The 22,771-nt window shown below is 37.6% G+C and overlaps 1 protein-coding gene across 3 annotated transcripts; it reads right to left on the reverse strand.

Moving 5' to 3' along the window:
• Positions 1-2,201: 2,201 nt before the first annotated feature.
• On the reverse strand, positions 2,202-22,538 carry CDC45 (cell division cycle 45). Of its 3 annotated transcripts, none has more exons than XM_044989437.1 (19): positions 22,260-22,538; positions 18,638-18,697; positions 18,212-18,304; positions 17,459-17,596; positions 16,619-16,762; positions 15,635-15,690; positions 14,985-15,033; positions 13,918-13,979; positions 13,426-13,476; positions 12,295-12,414; positions 11,685-11,816; positions 11,190-11,288; positions 10,508-10,669; positions 10,173-10,311; positions 9,626-9,709; positions 8,230-8,348; positions 6,446-6,522; positions 5,549-5,615; positions 2,202-3,590 (listed from the first exon to the last, which is right to left on the reverse strand). In XM_044989437.1, exons 1-18 carry the CDS (start codon positions 22,293-22,295, stop codon positions 5,551-5,553), a joined length of 1,686 nt encoding a protein of 561 aa, XP_044845372.1. In that variant the 5' UTR covers positions 22,296-22,538; the 3' UTR covers positions 2,202-3,590; positions 5,549-5,550. The 3 variants fall into 3 exon arrangements, with proteins under 3 accessions (XP_044845372.1, XP_044845371.1, XP_044845370.1); XM_044989436.1 differs by having other exon boundaries at positions 2,202-3,975; positions 22,245-22,538; XM_044989435.1 differs by having other exon boundaries at positions 22,245-22,537.
• Between the last annotated feature and the right edge of the window lie 233 nt (positions 22,539-22,771).

The raw sequence follows: 22,771 nt of genomic DNA on the forward strand, positions 1-22,771 counted from the left end.
TGTTATCCTCTTAAGAAAAATATGTGAACCCCCCTCGAGGAATTTTTGCTATTCTCTATTTTTAAAGAATTGTTCTCTGAAATGAATAAGAAACAAGCAGATAAACAGAAACGGTTTTGTCCCAGTGCTATTACAATAAATGAGTGCACTGGAGGGGAAAACAGTTGCTGCAGCTCAAATATAATCCTTAGGGAATATTTCTATTTGCATTCAGATCCAGCTAAAATGGAATGTTACCATACATAAATAGGGTAATCCGATTAGTTAGTGCCTTAACCATTGTATTTTAAAATAACTAACTCGTGTAGCCAAAATTTTCTATTTGGTCAAATAAGCCGAAAGCGTATTAATCCCTTAACAAAGGGAAGTCAAGAGTTCTTGGCATGCATCCTGTATCCAGCATTCCCATGTAAGGGGTTAAGTCTGCAAAATCATGGTGGTTCTTAACATTTTTGATTGAACTACACAGCAGGTGATTTCACATTAGTGGCTGCTACACATCATGGCACCAATTTACTGCCATTAAGAGTTTATGTTTTATGTAGACTCACTACAGGGCTACACAGTTTTATTGCCTTTCCTATACATGAGCTCTGGAGCAAGTAACTGACTGGGTTAACACCACATTAGTCTACAAGTTCCACAGCCCAGAATGAGACTGTGCAGGCAGCAGCGTCACTCTCATTGTCAGAAGAATTTCTATTATAGTGCCATGCTACCACTACATCAATTTCAGTAGAGAAAGCATCAGATGCTTGTTAAGCATGTCTGAATCTTTCTGAAAAAGTAGCTCTTCGGGACAAATTTCTCATGCTTGTTCTCTGTGCAAACCTGAGTTTAATGAAAGTTTAATGAAATCCCATGGGGTAATTTCTGATACCAGAGAGCGTACCACTAGTGAACAATGCTTCCATTTTCACTCTCCTCACCTTCTCTCAAACCTCACCCTGGATGGAAGAAAAAAAGTAGGAACTGAAGAGAACTTTGCAAAGTCGCCAGCTCTCTGTGTGGTCATTACCGCATGGTGATATGTTTTGACACGATATTATTTCCCTTACCAGTAAACATGCTCTGAACTATCAAATGTCAGATATAGGCAGGTGTATATCTGGGTATGCACCCAACAGATTTTTTTTTAAAATTCAAGTAATATGCAATCTTACTGTAAGAATGTTATTTGAATATGCAATACGAAAAAGACATTAAATCCAAAAAAATTACATTAATGTAGTAAAGTTGAAATCTTAAGCAAATAAGTCAGGAAATCTAGTTAAGGTTCCCACAGTTTTTTATAACTATATCAGATATTGTGCATATATAGTATGGCATTAAAACTAACCCCAGATACCGTAATACAACATACTCCCTGTGCCTCAGCATCCTCATCAAATGGGAATAATGATATGGACCTCCTTTGTAAATTGTTTTGAGACCTTCAAATGAAAAAGCGCTGTAAGAGCTTGGTATTGTATATCTGAGACCAGAATTACAACTGCTGAATTACAAGTACTGTGAGAATAATTTAAACTTTAAATTCTCAAATTTAACATGTATTATAAATACCAAGAGATACGGTCCAGTGGCTAAAGCATGACACTAGGATCCATGAATTCAATGTTCTAATCCTGGCTCCAATACTGATTTACATAGCAACAAGTCACAACACCTCTGTGTGTTTCAGTTTCCCCATGCTTCAAGTGAGGATATCTACATCAGAGGTGCTGTGAAAATTAGCTGGTTAATGAAGTGACAGTATACTGTTAAGCATTGCATCGCATCACAGGCATCACTTGAAGTATGCTGGGATGGGGTGACGGAAGGTGAGGAAAAGGAAAACACTATACTCATGTTTCAGAGTAGCATGTTTTCAGAGAGAGAGAGAGTCTTCCCTATCTCCTCACCATATGTTCCATTCTATGCATCCGATGAAGTGGGCTGTAGCCCACAAAAGCTTATGCCCAAATAAATTTGTTAGTTTCTAAGGTGCCACGAGTACTCCTGTTCTTTTTTACTATACTCATGGCACAGTGTAACCTATTAAATATGCAAGAGAAAAAAAGTGCATTTGATGATATGCAGTCAAGTGCTATGGCTATTACAATTTGGCACATGGATCATATTGACCAAACAAGACTATTTAATAAAATAACAACAAGAGTTATTTTATTTCAGTAGAAATATACAATAAAAATTTTGCATTGGCTACATTTTGCATTGGCTACATTTAAAATCCCATTAGTTAAAAATTAATCTATATAAAATCTATACAACATATGGTAAAATTCAGGTAACAAAACATTTACACAGTCAATATAATACACAAAGACAAATAAAATCACACGTGTAAGGAATCCAGGCAGACACTGAAAAAGGGGGGAAAAAACCTCACCCTTTCTTAAAATGTACAATAATCTAAACACAACACAGAAACACACAGAATACATCTAATAAAGTGGTACTTTGTGTAATACAAGAGTTTGGAGTTTTATTCAGGACTGTATCAGATGATCTGAATATATGGGACATCATGAGACACTGTTCATATCTTCACAATTCATTCGCTGCTTAGAAATTAAAGTAACAATACACTGTTGAGGGCTGAAAAGGGGGAGTTCAGTTGGTTTGACAACCATTTTGTGTGACTAAGATCAAGTGCAACATCAGTTCTATATGAGAACTGAAACCTTCCCTATTTGAGGAACTATATCGTCCCCTAACAGGGGGATGGGTTTGATCTAACTTGTCCATATCTAAAATACTATAGTCCATGCATAATAGCACACCCATTGGAAGTGCCACTCCAAAAGCCATTTTAAAAGTGACACTGCAGTATCAAAGTGACTGGCTAAGGACTTGGTGTTGATACAGGAATCACCTCTTCGGGAGATGCTATTAACAGGAATGCTGTCAAAGAACAATTGTTCTATACTGCTAGTACAGGTTCTCTTTCAGTACTTGTGGTTGATCAGTATTTGGATTTTAAAGAGACCTCCAAATTAAATCCATGCCTCACAGAACAGTTTTTAATTTCTAAAAATCTCTATACAGAACTACTGCTGGTGACATGTATTAAGAGTTGATTTCGGAGAGGTATATACTAGAAACTCAAAAGGAGTTTTTCTGATACCTGCAAATCAGGTTTCTGCAACAAAGCATTTAATAGTCTGGACCAATAGGTTTTCCTTTGCTACTCAAACTTGCTAGGTAGAGACCAATTCCTGGATGCAAGATTTTTTCTCCCCACAAAACTGAACTCCCTCTATATACATTTTATTCAGATGAATTCTTCCTTAGCTTTTAAAAAGGCACTTAGGAAAAAAGGTCAATTGAACAACAACAACAGTTCAGTAGAGAGTGAATTTTTAGAAAACCCTAAACTTATTATCTGTATCAACACAGAAAGGCATAGGAGAGTTCCAGATTGTCAAATGCTTGGTGATAGAAATGCAGTTTACAGGTAATCTTTCTGCTCCTACTCATATGACAATCTGGACCAGTGGGGTCCAACTAGTTCCTAGATCAGGAGACTAGGGTCTTTACAAAGAGAGTGCTCAGCACCCACGTGCCAAGGGCGATGTCCTTCTGTCTGCCTATGAGAGAAAGAAGATTTAAGTCGAAGCCTGTTGCAGTATGTCATGAAGGACAGCAAGATGGAGCATCACAATTGCAACACCATGAATGAAGACAACATTTGAGACTTCAGTGATATTTTTTGCCAGTCTGCAAAGTGCAGCAGGGTAGGGAAAGCAGTCTAGCAATTGGTCACTCTGCCTTACAGATCCCAAGAGCAGCTGGTAACCTGCTGGTCCAAAGTTTTGAACAAGCAGGAAATTATTAGTGCTTCTGGTACTTGTTGAAGGACATGCAGGCTGACAGATGTGTGAATAAAACCCAGAAGTCTTTCCGGACAATGAATGACCCTTCCTGTCACTAACACCTTGGGCAAGTCTTAACTTCATGCCTCAGTTTCCACATCTATAAAATGGGGATAATACTTCGTTACCTCACAGTTGTATAATAAGGATCAATTCCTGGTATTAAAGTTTTCCAAGGTCCTTTTTAAACACTTCTAGAGATCCAACCAACCACATACTTCCAAATGTGTGTTCCAAAGCCACTTAGCACACTAATAAAATTTCTCTCAAGAAGGTTAGGCTCACACCAGTACAAAAGCTGCACAAAAGAAACTCTTATAAAAAGGGTTCAGAATACTGAGGAATTGTGGCTATTCAAGAAGTAGAGGTGACAACAATTCACTATTAAATCTGGCCTGCCTCAAAACAATTCAACAACTGATTTTCAACTGTTTTGTGGCTAACACTGTTGCACTGTCCAGTAGAGGCCAATATGGATGGGGAGAAAGTATTACCAAAAAAAAAAGATTACAAAGGAGAGCAAGGGTTTAGGTTTGCCCCAGCCATACCAGCTGTCACACCTTTAACCATTCTGGGTAACACTAAGTTCTTGAAAGCTAGATTCAGGAGTCAGAAAATTTAATAGTGTAGGCCAGCCTTAATGAAAAACTAAAATAGACATTATCTATCTAAACTGAAACAAAACAACAATGGAATGAAATACAGATTGCTAGTGCAGAAAGAACTACAGGGCAGACTTCTTAGCTTATTTAAAAAATATATGAAATGAATATGTTGTTTATTTACAAATATCCTGTCTTATTTTGGTATATTAACAAGACCGCTAGAGAACACCTTTGTAATGACCTCCTGTGAAGTATTAAATTGTCCCAACTTTGTTCTAGACAACAACCTAAATATTACAGTTGCAGGTCATAATAAATGCAAACTTTGTTTAAATAATGTTAAGGTTATCACAAACTTTCAAAGCCAGGAAATGCACTGTTAGGGCCAGGATTCTGTCTTGAACTCAAAACTGCTGTGAGGATTAAAGAGAATTTAAAAAAATTATGAGTCAAGGACAGAGTATTAACCTTCATTTTGAATATCCTGGCTTCTTGTCAGTGTTTCAAAACTTAAACAGTCTGTTTGCTTTAGTTTAAAACAAAAAAAATCCACAAAATAAACTAATGAAAGATAAAATACTATTTAACAGATGGAAAGAGCTTGAGTTAGTCTTTCAGGGAAAAATTGCTACTGTGTACAAAAAAAACCACGCATGCAGCTTGAGTGTTCCATCTGGATTAAAACAGATTTGTTAATGTTTTCAGAAGGCATTGTGTGCTTTTAAGGAACTTCATATACATGTGTAATAGCAGTTAGACTATAGTAAGTAGAAAATAACAGGTCTAAACTAAAATCATCCATTCATTTGAACTTGTACATTTTAAAAACACAACTAAATAAATTTTAAGAAGAACTATTTCTGACACCTGCATTCCATGGCAAGTTTCAACTTATAGTATCTTTTTTGGGGTAGATAGACCCCAGACTCAAAAGGAAAACGAGTTGGCTTTGTTTGAAATTGTAGCTTATCTACAATTTATACTTTCACTAAAATTTGCTGCATCATCTGAGAACATCCTACCAATAAACCACATTCAAGAATTAATTCTCCTTTCACGCACACTTACCATTAGGACAAGAGAGAAATAAGTGCATCCAGAAATTTGCTCCGATCTTCCATTTTCAGTTCAATTACTAAAATAATGAAAGATTTATTAGTACAGGAGACAACTGCAGATATACCAAGTCTCAGACTCTGGGATTATATTCTAATATTTTTAATCAAATTATTTCTCTTTTTTTGAAATCTGGGTAATATAGTAGATCTGAGCAAATTCAGAATTCCAGATTCTCACCCTTTAAATATGGTCTCCATTTTTAATTCAGTGGGCTTGATAGAGTCTAGGTTTACATCAGACATTGCAGAGCAAATACCCACATCGTAATTTTCAGAGTTTACATTTTGCTTTCTTTGCAAAAACAGTATTCCAGAATACTACTCCTTTTTGTGTTACCTAAAAAAAGGAGGTGCGAAATCTTTTTTGTGCTGATGTCTCTTTCAAATGGCTGTACCAAACGTATTTCAAAACAAATGTTGATGTAGATAAGCCTACATCATAAACTAGCACATAACTATAACTGTTTATGGTTACATTTGAGAGCTCCAAGTCAATTCAGGTAAAAATTGTCATTCCAGGCAAAATATATTTCAACTTTTCTCAATAATAATTAAGAGGTTTGCACACTTACAGCTAGCAGTCTTTATACTTTCAATACACCAAGATGCCAATTCAAGAAGTGTCACGGTACTAAAATCTGGATTGTGTTATATTGCAGACTGCTTGTGAAGTACACCACATCTCATCATCTATCTATATATTAAAATTACAAGAACTGCCACTTTGTAGAATGACTGAGATCTTTTAGGGACTCTCCTGTCTAAAACAGTAGAAACACTGACCCCTAAAGGATTTGCCTGTCAAATGCAATATGTGGATGTGAAAAGATAAAAAAAAGTTACTTACTAGACATGTCAAAGTGGTTATGTAAAGTCCTAGAATTTGTGCTTTCTGCAGCTTTTTCAAATGCTCTCCCAAAAAAGCTTTAAAAAAAACAAACCCACACATTAGGAATATCACCTCATTAATTAGCAGCAAACATTCATTTTTCTAACACTCCAAATGTTACAGAGAAGACAAAATATCCCCTTTCCACCCTATCCTTCCTGGACAACGCACATTATACCCTACAAGCATGCAGTCACAACAGTCCAGAGTGCCTGGGGTCCAACTAGTCACTGTGGCCAAACACCCGCTTTGTCTCCCAGGAAGCAGATTAAAAATTTAAATTAGGGGAAAACCTCAAAAGTAGTCAAAATTAAAACTCCTGCCATATTCATATAACAACTCCTCCCATGCAAACCCTGAGCTTTAGCAGGATTTAATTCTATTGACTGTGACAGTAATTTTAAAAAAGGATCCGCAAATGGCCCAGTGATTGAGCAGCCTGAATATAATTTGTAAGCACACTGAAAAATGTCAGGACCTACACAAAAAGTATAGCCACAAAAAACGTCCACTACTTTTATTTTTTTAACAGTGTGACAAATAATCAGAACATAAGAACAGCCATACTGGGTCAGAGTAAAGGTCCAACTAGTCGAGTTATCCTGTCTTCCAACAGTGGCCAGTGCCAGGTGCCCCAGAGGGAATGAACAGAACAGGCAATCATCAAGTGATCTATCCCCTGTTGCCCATTCCCAGCTTTTGGCAAACAGAGGCTAGGAATATCATCCCTGCCCATCCTGGCTAATAGCCATTGATGGACCTATCCTCCATGAATTTACCTAGTTCTTTTTTAAACCCTGTTAGTGTCTTGATCTTCACACTATCCTCTGGCAAAGAGTTCCACAGGTTGACTGTGCGTTGTGTGAAGTACTTCCTTTTTTTGTTTTAGATCTGCTGCCTATTAATTTCATTTGGCAACTCCTAGTTCTTGTGTTATGACTTTCTCCAAACCAGTCATGATTTTATAGATCTCTCACATCCCCCCTTAGTCGTCTCTTTTCCAAGCTGAAAAGTCCCAGTCTTATTAATCTCTCCTCATATGGAAGCTGTTCCATACCCCTAGTCATTTTTGTTGCCCTTTTCTGTACCTTCTCCAATTTCACTATATCTTTTTTGAGATGGGGCAACCACATCTGCACACAGTATTCAAGATGTGGGTGTACCATGGATTTATATGGAGGCAATATGATATTTCCTGTCTTATCTATCCTTTTAATGATTCCCAACATTCTGTTGACTTTTTTGACTGCCACTGCACATTGAGTGGATGTTTTCAGAGAACTATCCACAATGACTCCAAGATCTCTTTCTTGAGTGGTAACAGCTAATTTAGACCTCATCACTTTATATGGAGAGTTGGGATTATTATATTTAAACATTACTGAAAGGTAAATGAACAAACCAATCAGGAAAAAAAAAAAAAAAGGAGGAGGAGGAATTGGGGAAATGTGTGCCTATATTTCATATCCATAGCAAGAGATGAGGTGAGTGAGGTAATATCTTTTATTGGATTAACGTCTGTTGGTGAGACACAAGCTTTTGAGCTACAGAGAGCTCTTCCTCAGGTCTGTGAAAGGTACTTCACTGTTAACTAAATTCCCATAGCAAAATACTTAAAATGTGTACAATTGATCATTAAAACTAACATTGGGATCAAAACATTTGGCATTAAAAATATATCTTAGATAGGCTAAGCTTATTGATGTCATTTAGAAAGGATACTAAACAAAAAACACTCTCACTTCTTTTTGTCGGAGCTTTCTGTCTCTGGAGGAATTCCCACCATGATCACTGTACCCTGTTCAACATCCATCGGCGCTGCTACTATCAGCGGCAGCAGCTTACAGCGCTTGTTTTTTGTCTGGAAGACAGAAAGTCCCTCAGTTAGACAACGAGCTCAAAGATGAAACAATCAACCTTCAGTTCTGCATGCAAAGTAAAATGTGTGCTCTGCATAAGTGCAAAATTTTGCACAAAGTTAATTTTCTATAAAATAATACAAGAGACACTAAGCTTGAAAAGTAAGTTCAACTCCACTAAACACATTCCCTTCCTCATTAGTGTGGTATTCCTTCACCCTTCCACAGGGCTGCAGTAGTAGAGAGCTCCTGGGAAAGTTATCTGATCTGTATTTATCAAAGATAAAACTGCCATTTTTATCAGGTTAGCACTTTGATAACCTTACCCTCTTTAATTAAGCTCTTCAAAGTCAGTGAGTGATTTAAGGATTTTGGCTATTTTGTAGGAATGTCTATTCCACTAAATCAAGTGTTCAGTGTGACATAAATCCCTAGACATAATTCTTTGGCAGCTAACTTTGAGATTGCCATCCTGTCGCACTGATAACTCTGTCTGATAACTCTGGGCATAACAGTCACCTTGGTTGAGAGCTAGGGATCTAAAGAAATTAGGAAGACAACCCCTTAGGAAAAAAAGCTTTGATTAAAGCTCCAGTCCTGCAACTAGCTCCATAGAGGAGTAGGTCCACGTGGAACTCATTGGAGGGTAGGGATCTTAGTCTAATTTTCAGAAGAGAAGTAACATATGAACATAGTGAAGATTGCTCACGATAATGTTATTTGTACAGTACGAGAATGTTCACTAACTGAGTGATAGGTTAATCTAATACTAAGCCCTATGTTTTATCTGAATTGAGTACTACTTTTATATAGTTTAAAAGATGACCATTTGGTTTGTTGTGAATAGAGGTTTACTATTTTAAATATATATTTACAGAAAGAAATTAAAATGTTCCAGGTGTTTAGATAACTTAATCAATCCTGCATTTTCAGTGTTTTCAGTGTTACAAACTTAAGCTAATTTTTCTGCCACAGTAAGTTTGTTAAAAAAGGTATAACAATTTTAAATTTCATTATATGATCTCCCTCTATTGTTGAATGTCAGCATCTCAGATGAAAAAACTCTCACTAGTGTTAAGCAGGTCTGCAAACTGGAATCTTCCACACTGCATCATCTGTACATTTGTGCCATACTACCTAACCATTCAGTTAACTGAAAAAGTAACTTGTATATTTTAATACTTTATCCGGTGATCCTTTTCTTAAATAATCCACAGAAGAATTATAACTATGAATTCAGAGCAAGAGTTAGCCAGTTGTAAGCCTTTGATTTACTTACAGAGCAAACAAAAGACTTGAGTAAATATTTACTGAGCAGGCACAGAGACACTGGTTTGGAGAACAGTTTCACATCTGGGGTGCCCTGGGAAAAGAAAAGTTAACTCAATTATACCTAAACAAGAGATAACATCCTTAGCTCATCTTTAGGATGATTGGCAGTTTAAAACAAAAAAAACAAAAACAAAACTCATGACACTCTAGAAACATTAACAAAAAATTGTTTCTACTTAAAAAGTGCTCTTCATTTGCACATAAAAATCCCTCAGGAACCTTGCCTTAATTTTTACAAGGCAAAACTCCAGAAGGATTGATCGCCTTGCTTACTTGAATATCAGAACAGTACCATGACAAGACTCATTCTTAAAATGGGGAAAAAAGTCAGGGGGAGAAGGGGTGTCAATATAGGCTGATTCGAAATCAGTGCAATATAGAAAGCTCAACTCTTCCAGGCTTTCTGATCAAGCTTTCATATTTACTTGACATACCAATGGTGACAGTTACAGTACAAGAAGTCAAATGAGGAGGAACAAGTACATAATTCTGACCTCCATTAGATAGCAATAGAGAAAAGGCCCCTGAGAGATTACAAGATTGGTGCAAATACAGCTGGCTACAGTCTGCTGAATGGCACGAAGTTGTTTTTTGGCTAGTTCCAGCCCTTGATGCAGTTTGTCCAGGTTACTCCTATAATGGAACAGGGAGAAGAGAAATACTTTCACATAAAAAGAAAATTCTTGTTAAATGGAGTTATTTCTAAATACTAATCATAAGGATATTTGCTTTGAATCTTCTGAGAGAAGCATTTTCATCAACTTAACATGGTTTTCATAACTAATGATTAAGAAAAATTGTGAGAGGGGAGAAAACATATGCATAATACCTGGAAAGACTATCCAAAGCCTTGATAAAATTATCAGTTCCAGGTTCATCTTTCTCTATATTCTCCATTAGAGAAGCTGTTGAATAGACGATGTCACTTGCTAAGAACTTGTTCTTAAAACCAAAGTGAATGCTGAAGGTCTGTACTCTTAAGTTTTTCATCCTGTAAAAGCGGACCAAATCAATGGAGAGAAATTATGACAAACTTCTTATAATCTATAATACTATTAAAATGTATTGCCATCCATTAAGAAGTTTGAAATTAGAAGCACAAGAGTAAATCTCACATTAACTTTTCTGACTAGTCTTATTCCTATCTAGCATTATTGTTATGTCTTTTTAAACAAGTGGTGGCATCCTCTTTAAACTGCTAGTAAACTACTAAACTGCATGTTAATAGTTAGAGCACAACACTAGGAGTCAGAAGTTCTGGATTTATGCCTGATGCGGTAGCATCAGGAAGTCTCTCAAAGCCTGATTCTGAGAGATGCTGAGCTTCTATAATTGGTCAAATGAAGTAAGGAGCCTAAGCATCTTGTAAAGTCAGATCCTCAGCATCAGGTTACAAGTCTGTACAATCAGTATGATAGTCTAATATATATATGGGTGTTGTGAAGCTTTGTAATATTTCTAATACACAATAGTAGTTGACAGAAATTTAATTAACAGAAATAGGATTTTACCCAAATTTGCTGGCAGATTCTTCAATCATTTCCTGCAGGTTCTCCTTTAAGGAAATGTCCATGGAATTAAACTTTTGTTTCACCTGCTTCAAAGGCAAACTACAAAATGGGAAAAAGTCATTTTTTAAACATGCAGTTAAACATGTCTTCATCTAATGGAAAGGAGATTGCCCTATAAGTGAATGCATTCAACAGCTCTTCATCTTCATCTACCTGAAACACTGATGAGTGGATGTGCAAGAGTCACTTCATATATCTACTGTCCAATAAAAGCACATATCTTAAAACTAATGAGTACAGTAGTGTCAGCAGAGCAGAAGTAATGCAGTGGAAGGGCAATCCACTCTGTGGCCATAACAACATTTCCATATTTAACATAAGCGCTCACCTCAAAATTCTAATCTTTACTGTTATATCCTGAATATTTTTCATATGCTTCCTTATTGAAAAGTACAATGTAGTATTCCCTTTTCCCGACGAATCTTTATAACTCACCCCATGTCCGCAAAAAACTCCTGAAGCCTCTTCTGCCCTTGTACAGACCAAAGTTTGAGACTGGCAGAAGTATAACAAGTGTTACAGAGGCTTTCAAATAGGGACCAATGTTGATAAAGAGCCAGGCGCAGACTGAGGACATTAACAGGAATTAGGGAAAAATAGTGATTTAGAGCATATATATTTATATTTACAAATTAGTAATGAACTTAACAATTGTTTATTATTCCTTCCCCACACATACTATTTAAATCTACATTAACTACACCTCGCTGAAATAAAGATTTCCAGATGTGCATAAGAACATCACCACAGTGAGGACTAACTGGTGTAGCTGTCATTTCCCTCCCCACCCTCTATTTTTCCAGGGTTTGCGTTTGTACTCCAGTTCCGTAGCTCTGGAAGGTTAGATTGTGTTGCTGGAGTTATGCTCAAATATTGGAACAGGGATTCACCTGCAATAAGTCATTCAAGCATCTGTTTCTTCCAATTCAATTCCTAGCTCATAGGGAACCTTAATAAGATTCCTTTTCCTAGATTAGGCCTTCAGTCTGTCAAATCAGGGTGTTTTTTTTAACCCTTAATATTTATAGATCAGACATAAGGATACTCATACTCAAATGCTATTCTCATGCAATCAATAGAAAGGGAGTTCTCTTCATCTTCATTGCGATGGTTATGCCGGGACACATGACGTTGTAAAGTTCCAATATCAGTCACATACTTCATTCTTTAAAGGAAAAAAAAATAGTAATTTTTCTTTCCCTTGGTACTTGTAGTCTTGTTAACTACAAAATTATTTCCTATTACTTAAACCTTGGCTAGCCAGCTTCACAAAAATGAAATCTTATTATGAAAAGATAAAAGATGTTTTTTTTAAAAATTGGCACCACTTAGTGATCAGCTCCCCCCCCCCCCCAAAAAAAACAAAAACTTGGTAGTATACAAAGTAAATCAAAACGAATATACACCTCTACCCCGATATAATGCTGTCCTCGGGAGCCAAAAAAATCTTACCGCGTTATAGGTGAAACCACGTTATATCGAACTTGCTTTGATCCACCGGAGCATGCAGCACCACCCCCTTGGAGCGCTGCTTTACCACATTATATCCGAATTCGTGTTATATCGGGTCACGTTATATCAGGGTAGAAGTGTATTTATTGCAATATAACATACAAAAATGAAAGTAGTTACTAAATTTACTCTCAACCTCACAAAATAGAGATGAATGCAGGTAGGTGTAGGGAGAGCAGAATACACAAATTGAAATCTATCATACATATCAAAATTGTGTACAATGCAAGATACAGAAACTTAGTGGCTATCGGGAGAAAAATAGAAAAAAACAATGAATTAGAGAAAAATGTTTCAAGCTTTTAAAAAGTGAAACAAGCAAGAGAATTTTCAAAACTATAGACTATACTGGGATTTTTCCATTAATGAAGCTACTGTAAAAACAGACATCTTTAAATTAGCCACAATTAAGCACTGCTTTTCTACGGGATATTAGCAGTGATCATTTTATAAAATGAATAATCTGGAAGAAAATAAAGTTCATTAGAAATGTTTTCTATTGTTTGAATGTTTTTTCAATTAAAAATACAATTTGTTTGAATAATACGTACACCACATTCACTCACTAATACAATAGCCTGACTCGTGTTGCTGAGTACATTAACATGCAGATTCCCTGATGCATATTAGCTATTAAATAAAAATGGATGAACAGCTTGCTTACTGTGTGATTTTATCTTGAACCCACTGGTCTGTAAGCCCAACAATAGCCCACCTAAAAAATGGGGGGGGGGGAGAAGAGGAGAAAAGTCAGGTAGAAAGAGACTATAAATACATGAAAGAACAGACATCTATGACATTTAGAAGAGGACTGTGTTCAGCAGGTATACAAACACTTCTGAACTAAATTAATCACAGAACATGTTCACATGGGAAAGCAGCTGTATATTTACATGACAAGATACTTTACATACATAGCCACAGAAATAATTTCAGTGGTCCCACATAGTAAATTTTTGAAATACAACAGCTCAATTTGTAGTGGAAGTACCTTTCTCCAAGCCTAAGACATAATTTTTCTCCAACATAAAATTAAAAAGTCATGCACACACATTAGATACAAATACTATTGAGGATTTTTGTAGATTTTACTATGGAATTAGCTGGTACTATTACTATAAATAATGAACGTTGACACCACAACTGGACTACATACCACAACATGTCATTCAAGTCTTTAGACATTATCCATGCCAAGTCAAACATCACCATGGCAGACTACAAGAGAAAAGAGGACTGATGAATTGTCATAACAAACCTGACAATTAGGAGAAAAAAAAATAGCAGAACACTTTTGAAAAATCTCTCATGCACCAGCTTAGTAGCAGAGCTTCTGCAGGACAGACAGGTTCTAATCTGAATTTTAGTCTCTTACTCCCTAAACTGGGAAGAAGGGCAAAAAGTGCCTTTTATGACTCAATTATCCTTCTTTGTTTATATATAAATTGCATTTAACAACAAGATTTAAAATAATTGATAGATAATATGCTAGTTCTGAGAAGAAACAGCTCAATAATCTAAACTTTGGGTTTGAAATACCTACTTTCCTTGAATAAATCCAAGCAAGGTCATATCAACCCTTATTTCTCTTTCTAAAAAATAAACTGAGTTCCATGCATGTGTGGCCCTGTATGTTTTTTTTTATAAACATTAAAGATCCCATACAACAGAAAGCTTATTATTAGGGATTTCTTTGACCTGTTGTCAACCAAAATTTCTCCTCCTTCTCTATTGTGGGGCATGCTATGCATCAGTTGGGTTGCTGGCTCTCAACCCAAAGGTGGCTGCACTTCACTGCTGTACATATAATTTGTGAAGTACTTTGGGATGCAATTTTTGTATTTTAACATTAAGACTGTTATGTGGTAAGGTGAAACTCACTAGTGGTGCAAAGATGGGAACTCATGGAAACCCACTATTGGCACGTTGTAAACCAGAAACTCTGTAGCACAGCCATCAGAGCCACAGCATTTCTGGTTTACATCTCTGAATGCCAAAAGGTACTTCAGAAATCCCAAAACTCAGAATTGATTAATAAAGGCATAGGTAGGAGAATATACCATAGAGGCTATTTGTTACACCTTGCAGTAAACCAATGAAACATAATGCAACAACAACTTAATGCAGTATAAATAAGTCAAAGAAGATACTATATTCCTATTGCAGGAGGACACTTTCTTTGTGGTAGTTTAGTGTTTACAGCAAGCAGCACTTGATACTTACCGAGGTCCCATGGTATTCATATTGCTCATAATCAAAGAGAATTTCTCGTCTAAAAAGGGGGGGGAAAAGTGTTTGCTTAAGTAGCAAGATTTGCTTCAAGTTCCTTACATAAAGAAGTAAAAAAATAAAGTAGCAATTACATTGTTTTAAAATTAGTGTATTGCAAATATGAAATCAAACTCAGGGCTAAACCAAGCTCTTTTTGGTAAAGGAGTGATGCTTTTGTAACACTGAAATTTACGAGACTGCAATGTAGCTTCTATGTTAAAAGCGATAGCATCAAATTATATCATCCACACTTTTCCCTGATTAGCAACCTATACAATCCCATTGACACATAGGATTGCACAGGGAGCAAATCAGGGCAGGATCTGGTCGTATGATAGATGACATAAAGGGTACATACAATGCAAGTTTACAAATTATTAATCTAATAAACTTACAGCTATACTACAAAATAGCAAGATTACTTGCTAGATATGACTTACACAACTTTTACCTTCCAATTTCTGAATGAAATGTGAACTGCAGCATTATTGGAGGTCTAGCAGTAAAGAACAGACTTTTGTGGTCTCAATGTGAAGATTACTATCAAAAGGGGAGGGAGAGAAAAAAAAAGTATAAGCAACATCAAGAATACTAACACCTACCTACGTGCCTCCCACTCTCTCCTCTGTCTTCTTTTCATTGTTCTCTCCATAATATCCTGCAGACAGGTTTAGATACCAAAACATAAGATGGTCAAAGAAAAGGATTGCTCAAAAGGTAAGTGACAATCCAGTCAGTTTAGGCCCACAACTTTTAGGCTTTGTCAAAATAAATATTTAGTAAACCTAACAGGATAAGAAGTATTTTCAAAACATTTCTGCAGAAACAAGATTAGAAAGGTGCCATTTCTTTATAGTGTTATTTATATTATAATTTTGTAAGCTGGAAGGTTTTAAATTATATTGTGAAAACTGGCTGGCATTTAGAATTACAGGACCTGATCCCTCAAGGTGCCAAGTGCCCTCATCTTTTCACATGACCTGGAAGGTGCCTTAGATATATTGTCTGATCAAGAGTCTGTGCCCTGGCCATAAAGACAGAACACCTACTGCGCAACTAAGAGTAAAGCATGTGTGTTGAGTTTTGAGGTCACTATAAGATTTTAAAAAGCCAAACAACCTCCTCCCAGACTAAGGGATGAGGTACTCTAAGGTTGTTTTTTTAACTTTTCTTAGGGCATTGAACAAGGGCAAAAATAAGAATATTTTATCCAATCTATGAATTTCTATATATTCAAATGTTCAGATTCTTGAGAGTTTAACATTAACTCTAAATGTCCTGGTTTTTTAAATTATTTTTGTTTAACTATGAAGTTTTTGTAAAGATTTTTATCCTTAAATTGATATATACTCTCAACCCGAACTTCACATTAAAGTTTTTTGTCTGGAGATATGCTAGAGTATCCTTTCAACTTGTTTTTTTTAAAACTTGTGTCTAGGCCTTTTGATCTTCTAATGCAGCACTGACTTTTGTTTAGGCTTCATTTGCCCCTAAAACCCAAATGGTGTTATCATATTTGCTGAACTACATCAGGGTACGCATATGGATTTTTCTCCCTTTTCACAACAAAGCTGTAAGAAGAACACCTCTTCAAATCGTTTGCGCTTCCCTGAAGGCTCTGATCCATCACTTTCATTCCCAGAGTCATCTTCATCCTCCTCTTCATCTCTGAAGATATCATCATAGGCAGGAATTTCAAGGTCATCATCTTGCTTAACCAACAGCTTAATCTAACAACAACAAAGTGTATTTTAAATAAAATAGCTCATTTTAACAACTGAAATAATTGTTCAACCCACAAATGTACATCACTTGTTCCTTTTAGTATAACAGACTAATCCAGTCACTCTTGCTTTGATCTACTCATACTAGAGCATCAAAATGTAACACTATTAGAATCCATATACACAGGCTAGAACAATGGCACTGTATCCATATGACTTAAGATAAATATGTTTATTCTTCGGTATTAACACAAGGTAAGTGTAGCACTACAAAACAAACTGGAATTATAATGACTTTCAATGTAAAAACAAAGCACATCTTTTAAGGAACATTACCAAGTAATTTTAGACTATAAACAAAATGTCAGCATTCTTCATTTAATATGATGTTACTAGTTACTGAGATAATAAATTCTACATCCTAAAAGAAGTCAACCTAACGGTAATATGTTCTCTTCAATGGTACAGAACTTACATTCATCTCCGTGAAACTCATAACAGCTACCACAGGCACCTTTTACTGGGGGAAAGCAGATTTTCCCCCTTTTGACCATATAAATTACTACTGCAAGTTATTATTAATTTGTTTTCTGCTTTCCTGTTAGCACTGTGGAAGTTACCTATGTTGAAAGGAATAGAAGAGTGGTAGGTCACCTAGTTCAGTACAGGATATTGCATATTCTGTTGAACAGCTTGATTTACCTGTGTCTCATTGTAAACATTCACTACATTGATAGGCCGATGGGTGTCACAAATAAAGAAAAATGCATCTTCCTCAGGCTGCAGGATCTCCAGGAGGTCAACGTTGGCACCACAGTTTATAAGAACAAAATATTGGAACTGCAAAAGAAAAAACAATATATCGTACCTAATTTAGAGGATAGTTTGTTTTCCACACTAACAAACCCCCCAAACAAACAAAGCTTTGCAAACTATTCTGCCTACAAAGCATTTTCTCTTGTACCCATTTACTTTAGACTCCTAATCTACAACACCTCAGGGAAAACAGAAACAAGTTTTGCATACAAGGAAAATGTGCTGTGGTTTGGGGTGTGGAGACTGCTAAAACAGCTAATAATCTAACCTTTCATAGTTGAAGATGGGTTTAAATTTAGTTTATATAGATCAAAAGTGAAATCAGTTTTCTTGTGTTATCTTGGCCCACCTCATAAAACCACCACATTAGGATGCATTTGGCAGTTCTCTTTAGAAGTGATCCATATCTAAAATAGCAGAAGTATTTGCTAAACCAGAATTATGGCACATTAGCAGAACAAGGTGTAGGAACTTGCCACGCATTTGTCTCTCGTATATTTAACTTTATCCAATGTTATTTGGGCAGCCTCTTAAATCTCAACCTAAAACTTAGCTTCATATCTAAGGAAAAAGTGTGCTTAAAAATGACAACTATATAGTAGGATCATATAGAAAGCTCTATGCACTATATTTTTTTACCTGATCTTTATGTTCAAGAAATGCAGTTTCAAGTTCTTGCCACCCAGATACCGGGACTAGTGTATATTGTACGTGATCACATTGAAACAAAGCCTAGAAAGAAAGAAAGGCTTTAACAGATGAGGAAGAACAGCAGCAACTACTGTAACTCTGGCTCATCCAAGTCCTCCTATTGCTCTTTAGAGGTACATCAAAAGTATCCCAAACTATATTTCTATATAAAATATTTAGGCATGAATTATCAAGTCTCAGTATCATGTTAGGAAAAAATATTAGTAAAAAAGTTAGGAAAATAAAAAATTACAACATTTGAAACTGAACAAATTTTATAAAAATTTCTCTTTCACTTTTCATAGTGCTGTATACATCTTTTAAATGTGCCCCCCCTCCCCCGTCGTGCTACATAACTATAATGAACAAACTTACTTGGAGTATTTTACAAGCACATAATGCATCTACATCTGAAGCAACAAGAAGAAGAACACGCTGAAAAAAAATTGAAGACAGTATTAATATATAAATTAGTGCATATGGCTTGCTATTGCCTAGAAATGTAGGCATACTAGGTCATTTGCAAAAGCATCATTTTCCACCAGTAAAATTTAAAATCTTTCAATGCAACAAACAATACAAAAGAAATAAAGTAAGGATGAGAGTCTCATATTACCATTATCTATATAACGTACTCAATAAGATAAGTGGATAGTAATTTTTAAAAGAGGAACCTATCATTGATGTCCCGTATCTGATAATTGTTTCAGGTGGTACGTTTCATATTAATATCTCCAAAAGACAGATTTATTTCTGCTTAATCTAGCCTGTTAGCATAGCCTAGGAGAATCACTCAACAGACTGCAGAGAGTAAACAAACCTGTGCAAACATGTCATCTTGTCTTGTTTAACTGTATTGGGTTGCTCAGTAAAGGCTTATCTAGCAATGAGCTCTATGCGGGCAAATCCATGCACACAGACACTTTAAATCAATGGCGGTCTGTCTGGACAGAGATTATTGCAGCATAGGGAACTAAATCAGGATTGTTTTTGAAGGAACACTAACAACTTGAAGAGTCCCATTATCCATGTGAAAACATTGCTCCTTCAATTACAATTAACATTTAAGACCAGTTAGAGAAGTGAGGACATTTCCCACAACACTTAGTTTTCTTGTGTTTAGCCAATTTCCCCAATTCCCAGAATAGTCACTTACAGTAGGCGCTATCAAAAAAATTATTTTTTAAAAAACTAATTTTTAAATTTTCAAGCTGACACTGTCCCTTTACATTTCAGAGCAACACAAAAGGGTTTAAGTTACATCACACAGACCTTGTCTCTGCTACAAACTTATCATAGCCTGAATCCATGTCCAGGATCTCTTCCTGTTAACCATTTCAGGAAACATGGTTATGCTGGCCTATGTGGCAAGGGCACAATTTTTGAAAGTTCAAAACCATTCAATCCTAGAACAGTTTTTATCCATAGTTAAAGTAATAAAGGTAATAATTGGAGATATACCAATCTCCTAGAACTGGAAGGGACCTTGAAAGGTAATTGAGTCCAGCCCCCTGCCTTCATGAGCAGGACCAATTTTTGCCCCAGATCCTTCAGTGGCCCCCTCAAGGATTGAACTCACAACCCTGGGTTTAGCAGGCCAATGCTCAAACCACTGAGCTATCCCTCCCCCCTAATATATGGAGATATACCTGTCTCATGGAACTGGAAGGGACCCTGCAAGGTCATTGAGTCCAGTCCCCTGCCTTCACTAGCAGGACCAAGTACTGATTTTGCCCCAGATCCCTAAGTGGCCCCCTCAAGGAGTGAACGCACAACCCGGGGTTTAGCAGGCCAATGCTCAAACCACTGAGCTATCCCTCCCCTCCCATGTATATATAATCCACACAATGGTGTAAGCAACCCTAGTTTTCAGTAAGATCTTGAATAGAGTGTCAGCACTTAGGAAAATTTGTAGCATAAACAGGGCTTGACACAATATTCAAGGTGAGCATGGTTTAGTTCAAACATCACCACTGTTCTTTTAAGTGCTGGCCACAACGAACTTTTTCTTAAGTTCTTCCAAAGTTGGACAATCACTAGCACAGCTTCATTGGTGTGAGAACTAATGTAGGCTGCCCAGTAATGTTTTTACCTTTTTATCATCTAGACGTACTCTGACCACAGTTTGACAAACTGATACTAAAAAGGCTGGAAGCCCATCTACACTAACCCTATCATCATGAAAGGCTGACTGCAAGATAAAGCCCAACAGAGATGGAATATAGAATTAAATGTCTGTGCAACTAATGCTACAGTGATTTTCAAAGAAGTTCTAGCAATATCATGTTTTTGCAAGAAAGATTTAACAAGAAGCTCTAAATAACTCATAAGAAAAAGGTCTCCACTGTGAAAAGGCTTGCCAGTTTCTAGTTGGAATCCTTCTTTTATCACAGACAGTAGCTTTGACATCTGATTTATCGACCCTTTGACAAAGTTCAATAAATCTGTTTTTCTGTATCTTAAAATCTGTATCTCAAAATGTAAAGATTAACATGTTAACATTTTTAACATTCACTAGTCTGAAATTATGTTAAGCATTTATCAGAAGCTGGTAATCTTATGACCATTGTAAATTAATTTTATTACAAGATTATTCTTTAAACTTTTTGCAATCTAAGTGTATCTTTCAAATAAGTAATTTCTAATCCTAAATTAATGCAGCACAATATTCTGCAACAAAAAAGGACAATCCTCAACAGTGCTTAGTGTACATGAACTCGTTAGTGTTATTTTATAGCACTGAAGATCTCTCAGTGCAATCAGACTTTGACCATGTCTACACTACAAAATTATGTGAATCTAATTTAGGTTGGCATACAGCCACTGCAGTTATAAAATCATTTGTGTGTGTGCACACTTGACTCCTTGTATCAGCGGTGGACATCATTACCAGGAGCGTTTGTATTGATTGTGTTGTCAGTGCGGGACACCATGGGATGGCTCCTGAAAGTCATAACTGTTGATGTAAGCAATGCAGTGACACTGTATCGATCTAATTACATCAACTGTGACTCTATGCCTGACACTCAGGGAGGTGATACTATGAAATCAGCATAGAGAATCACTTACATCAGTGGGTGCCTGGAGCCAAATTTAAGTGAAGACATTTCCACAGCTAAGTCGATGCAAGGCAGCTTACATGGAGCTAACCCTGTACTGTGGCCTATGTCTTCACTGAAAACAAAGATGCATGTTTACATCAAGACAGCTAACTCAATGTAAAATCCTATTGGACACAAGGCACTGGTAGCTTTTACTTTCATATAGCTAGTTGTGTTCAATCTTATACTCCCCACCTGGGGTTTATCTCAACTAGCTAGACGCAGGTAACAGCTTCAGCTCCTTGTCTTCCGGAGATCGCTATGTCCATATCACCAACTCAAAACATCCCAACACCTTGTCGCTGATTCTGCCACTTTTAGAGCCTCTGCTCCGGGTGCACTATAAGAAACCCAGGCAGCAAAGCAAAGCACACTCTGAATTGCGATGTACCCAGCTGGGGACTCCAGTTCCACTACCCCACCGAGGGCTACGGAGCCACGTGTTCAAAGCAAACCTACCTGCTCTGTGGAGTTCGGTGTGAAGCCAGCGGCGGGCGGGGAGGAGCAGGGGGCTGGGCTGCGCGCTCTCCCGGGTGGGGGGGGGATTCAAGGGGGCCGGGGCAGCGCTTACCACAGCTTGGCCATGAAGCTGACAGTCACAGCAGGGCAATGCCCAGCCCAGGAGCGGGGCTCTGCCCCCGGCTCCGTGTGGCCGCTCCCTGGGTGACACAGTCCCGCCCTGTCTGGGCCGTGCGGAGCGAGGATCCAGCCCGGCCCACGGGGGCGCCGGGGCCCGCAGTGGCAAAGCGCTGTGGGGAGGAAGGCGCGAGGCTGGAGCACCAGGGAGCCGCGGGTTCCTCCACAATCTAGCCAGGCGGCCTCCCCCTTCGTGGGCGAGGGGTTAGCAGGCAGGCCCCGCTCCCCGCCCGGAGAACGCTCACCTGCGCCGCAATCACCTCGTAGAACTCCTTGCGGAAGTCGGAGAGGAACATAGCCGAGACCGGGCCGCTACCGCCGCGCTACGGGGAGCTGAGAGCAGTGGCGGGATGGCTGCGTTCTCCGCCACACTCAAAGCAGGCGCCAAATCGCGTCCTTTCCCATTGGTCTCAGCTTCCCGGCCACCACCCAATAGAATCCCACTACATCGCATCTCTACAGTGCTGATTGGACTAGCTTTGCGATCCTCTCAGCCCTCCACCAACCACATAGCGATTAGGGTGATCACTGAGCTAAGCGATGGGCCAATCCGTACGAAGTCCTCCTGGGACCGCCATTTTGTTCGGCCGTGTACAGCGCCATTTTTGATATGGGCAAAATCAGCCCCACCAGCCCCCCCATATAAGGTATAAACAAGCCATTGGCTATAAAAATATAACTGTTTCGGGAGTGAATCGGTAAGAAAAAACTATGTTGACGCCTGTGAAGTTCCGCCTTCCGCCCTTTCCCAAAATGGCCGCAGCGGAAGTTT

Source organism: Mauremys mutica, chromosome 16, assembly GCF_020497125.1.
Source record: "Mauremys mutica isolate MM-2020 ecotype Southern chromosome 16, ASM2049712v1, whole genome shotgun sequence".
NCBI lineage: Eukaryota > Metazoa > Chordata > Testudines > Geoemydidae > Mauremys > Mauremys mutica.

Coding starts and splice junctions, on each gene's coding strand:
- CDC45 (XM_044989436.1), bottom strand. CDS start 22,295: ATGTTCCTCTCCGACTTCCGCAAGGAGTTCTACGAGGTGATTGCGGCG. Junction 16,763..17,458: donor ATGTTTACAATGAGACACAG/GTAAATCAAGCT, acceptor TGTTGTTGTTAG/ATTAAGCTGTTGGTTAAGCA. Junction 12,415..13,425: donor GTTCAAGATAAAATCACACA/GTAAGCAAGCTG, acceptor TTTCCTTTAAAG/AATGAAGTATGTGACTGATA.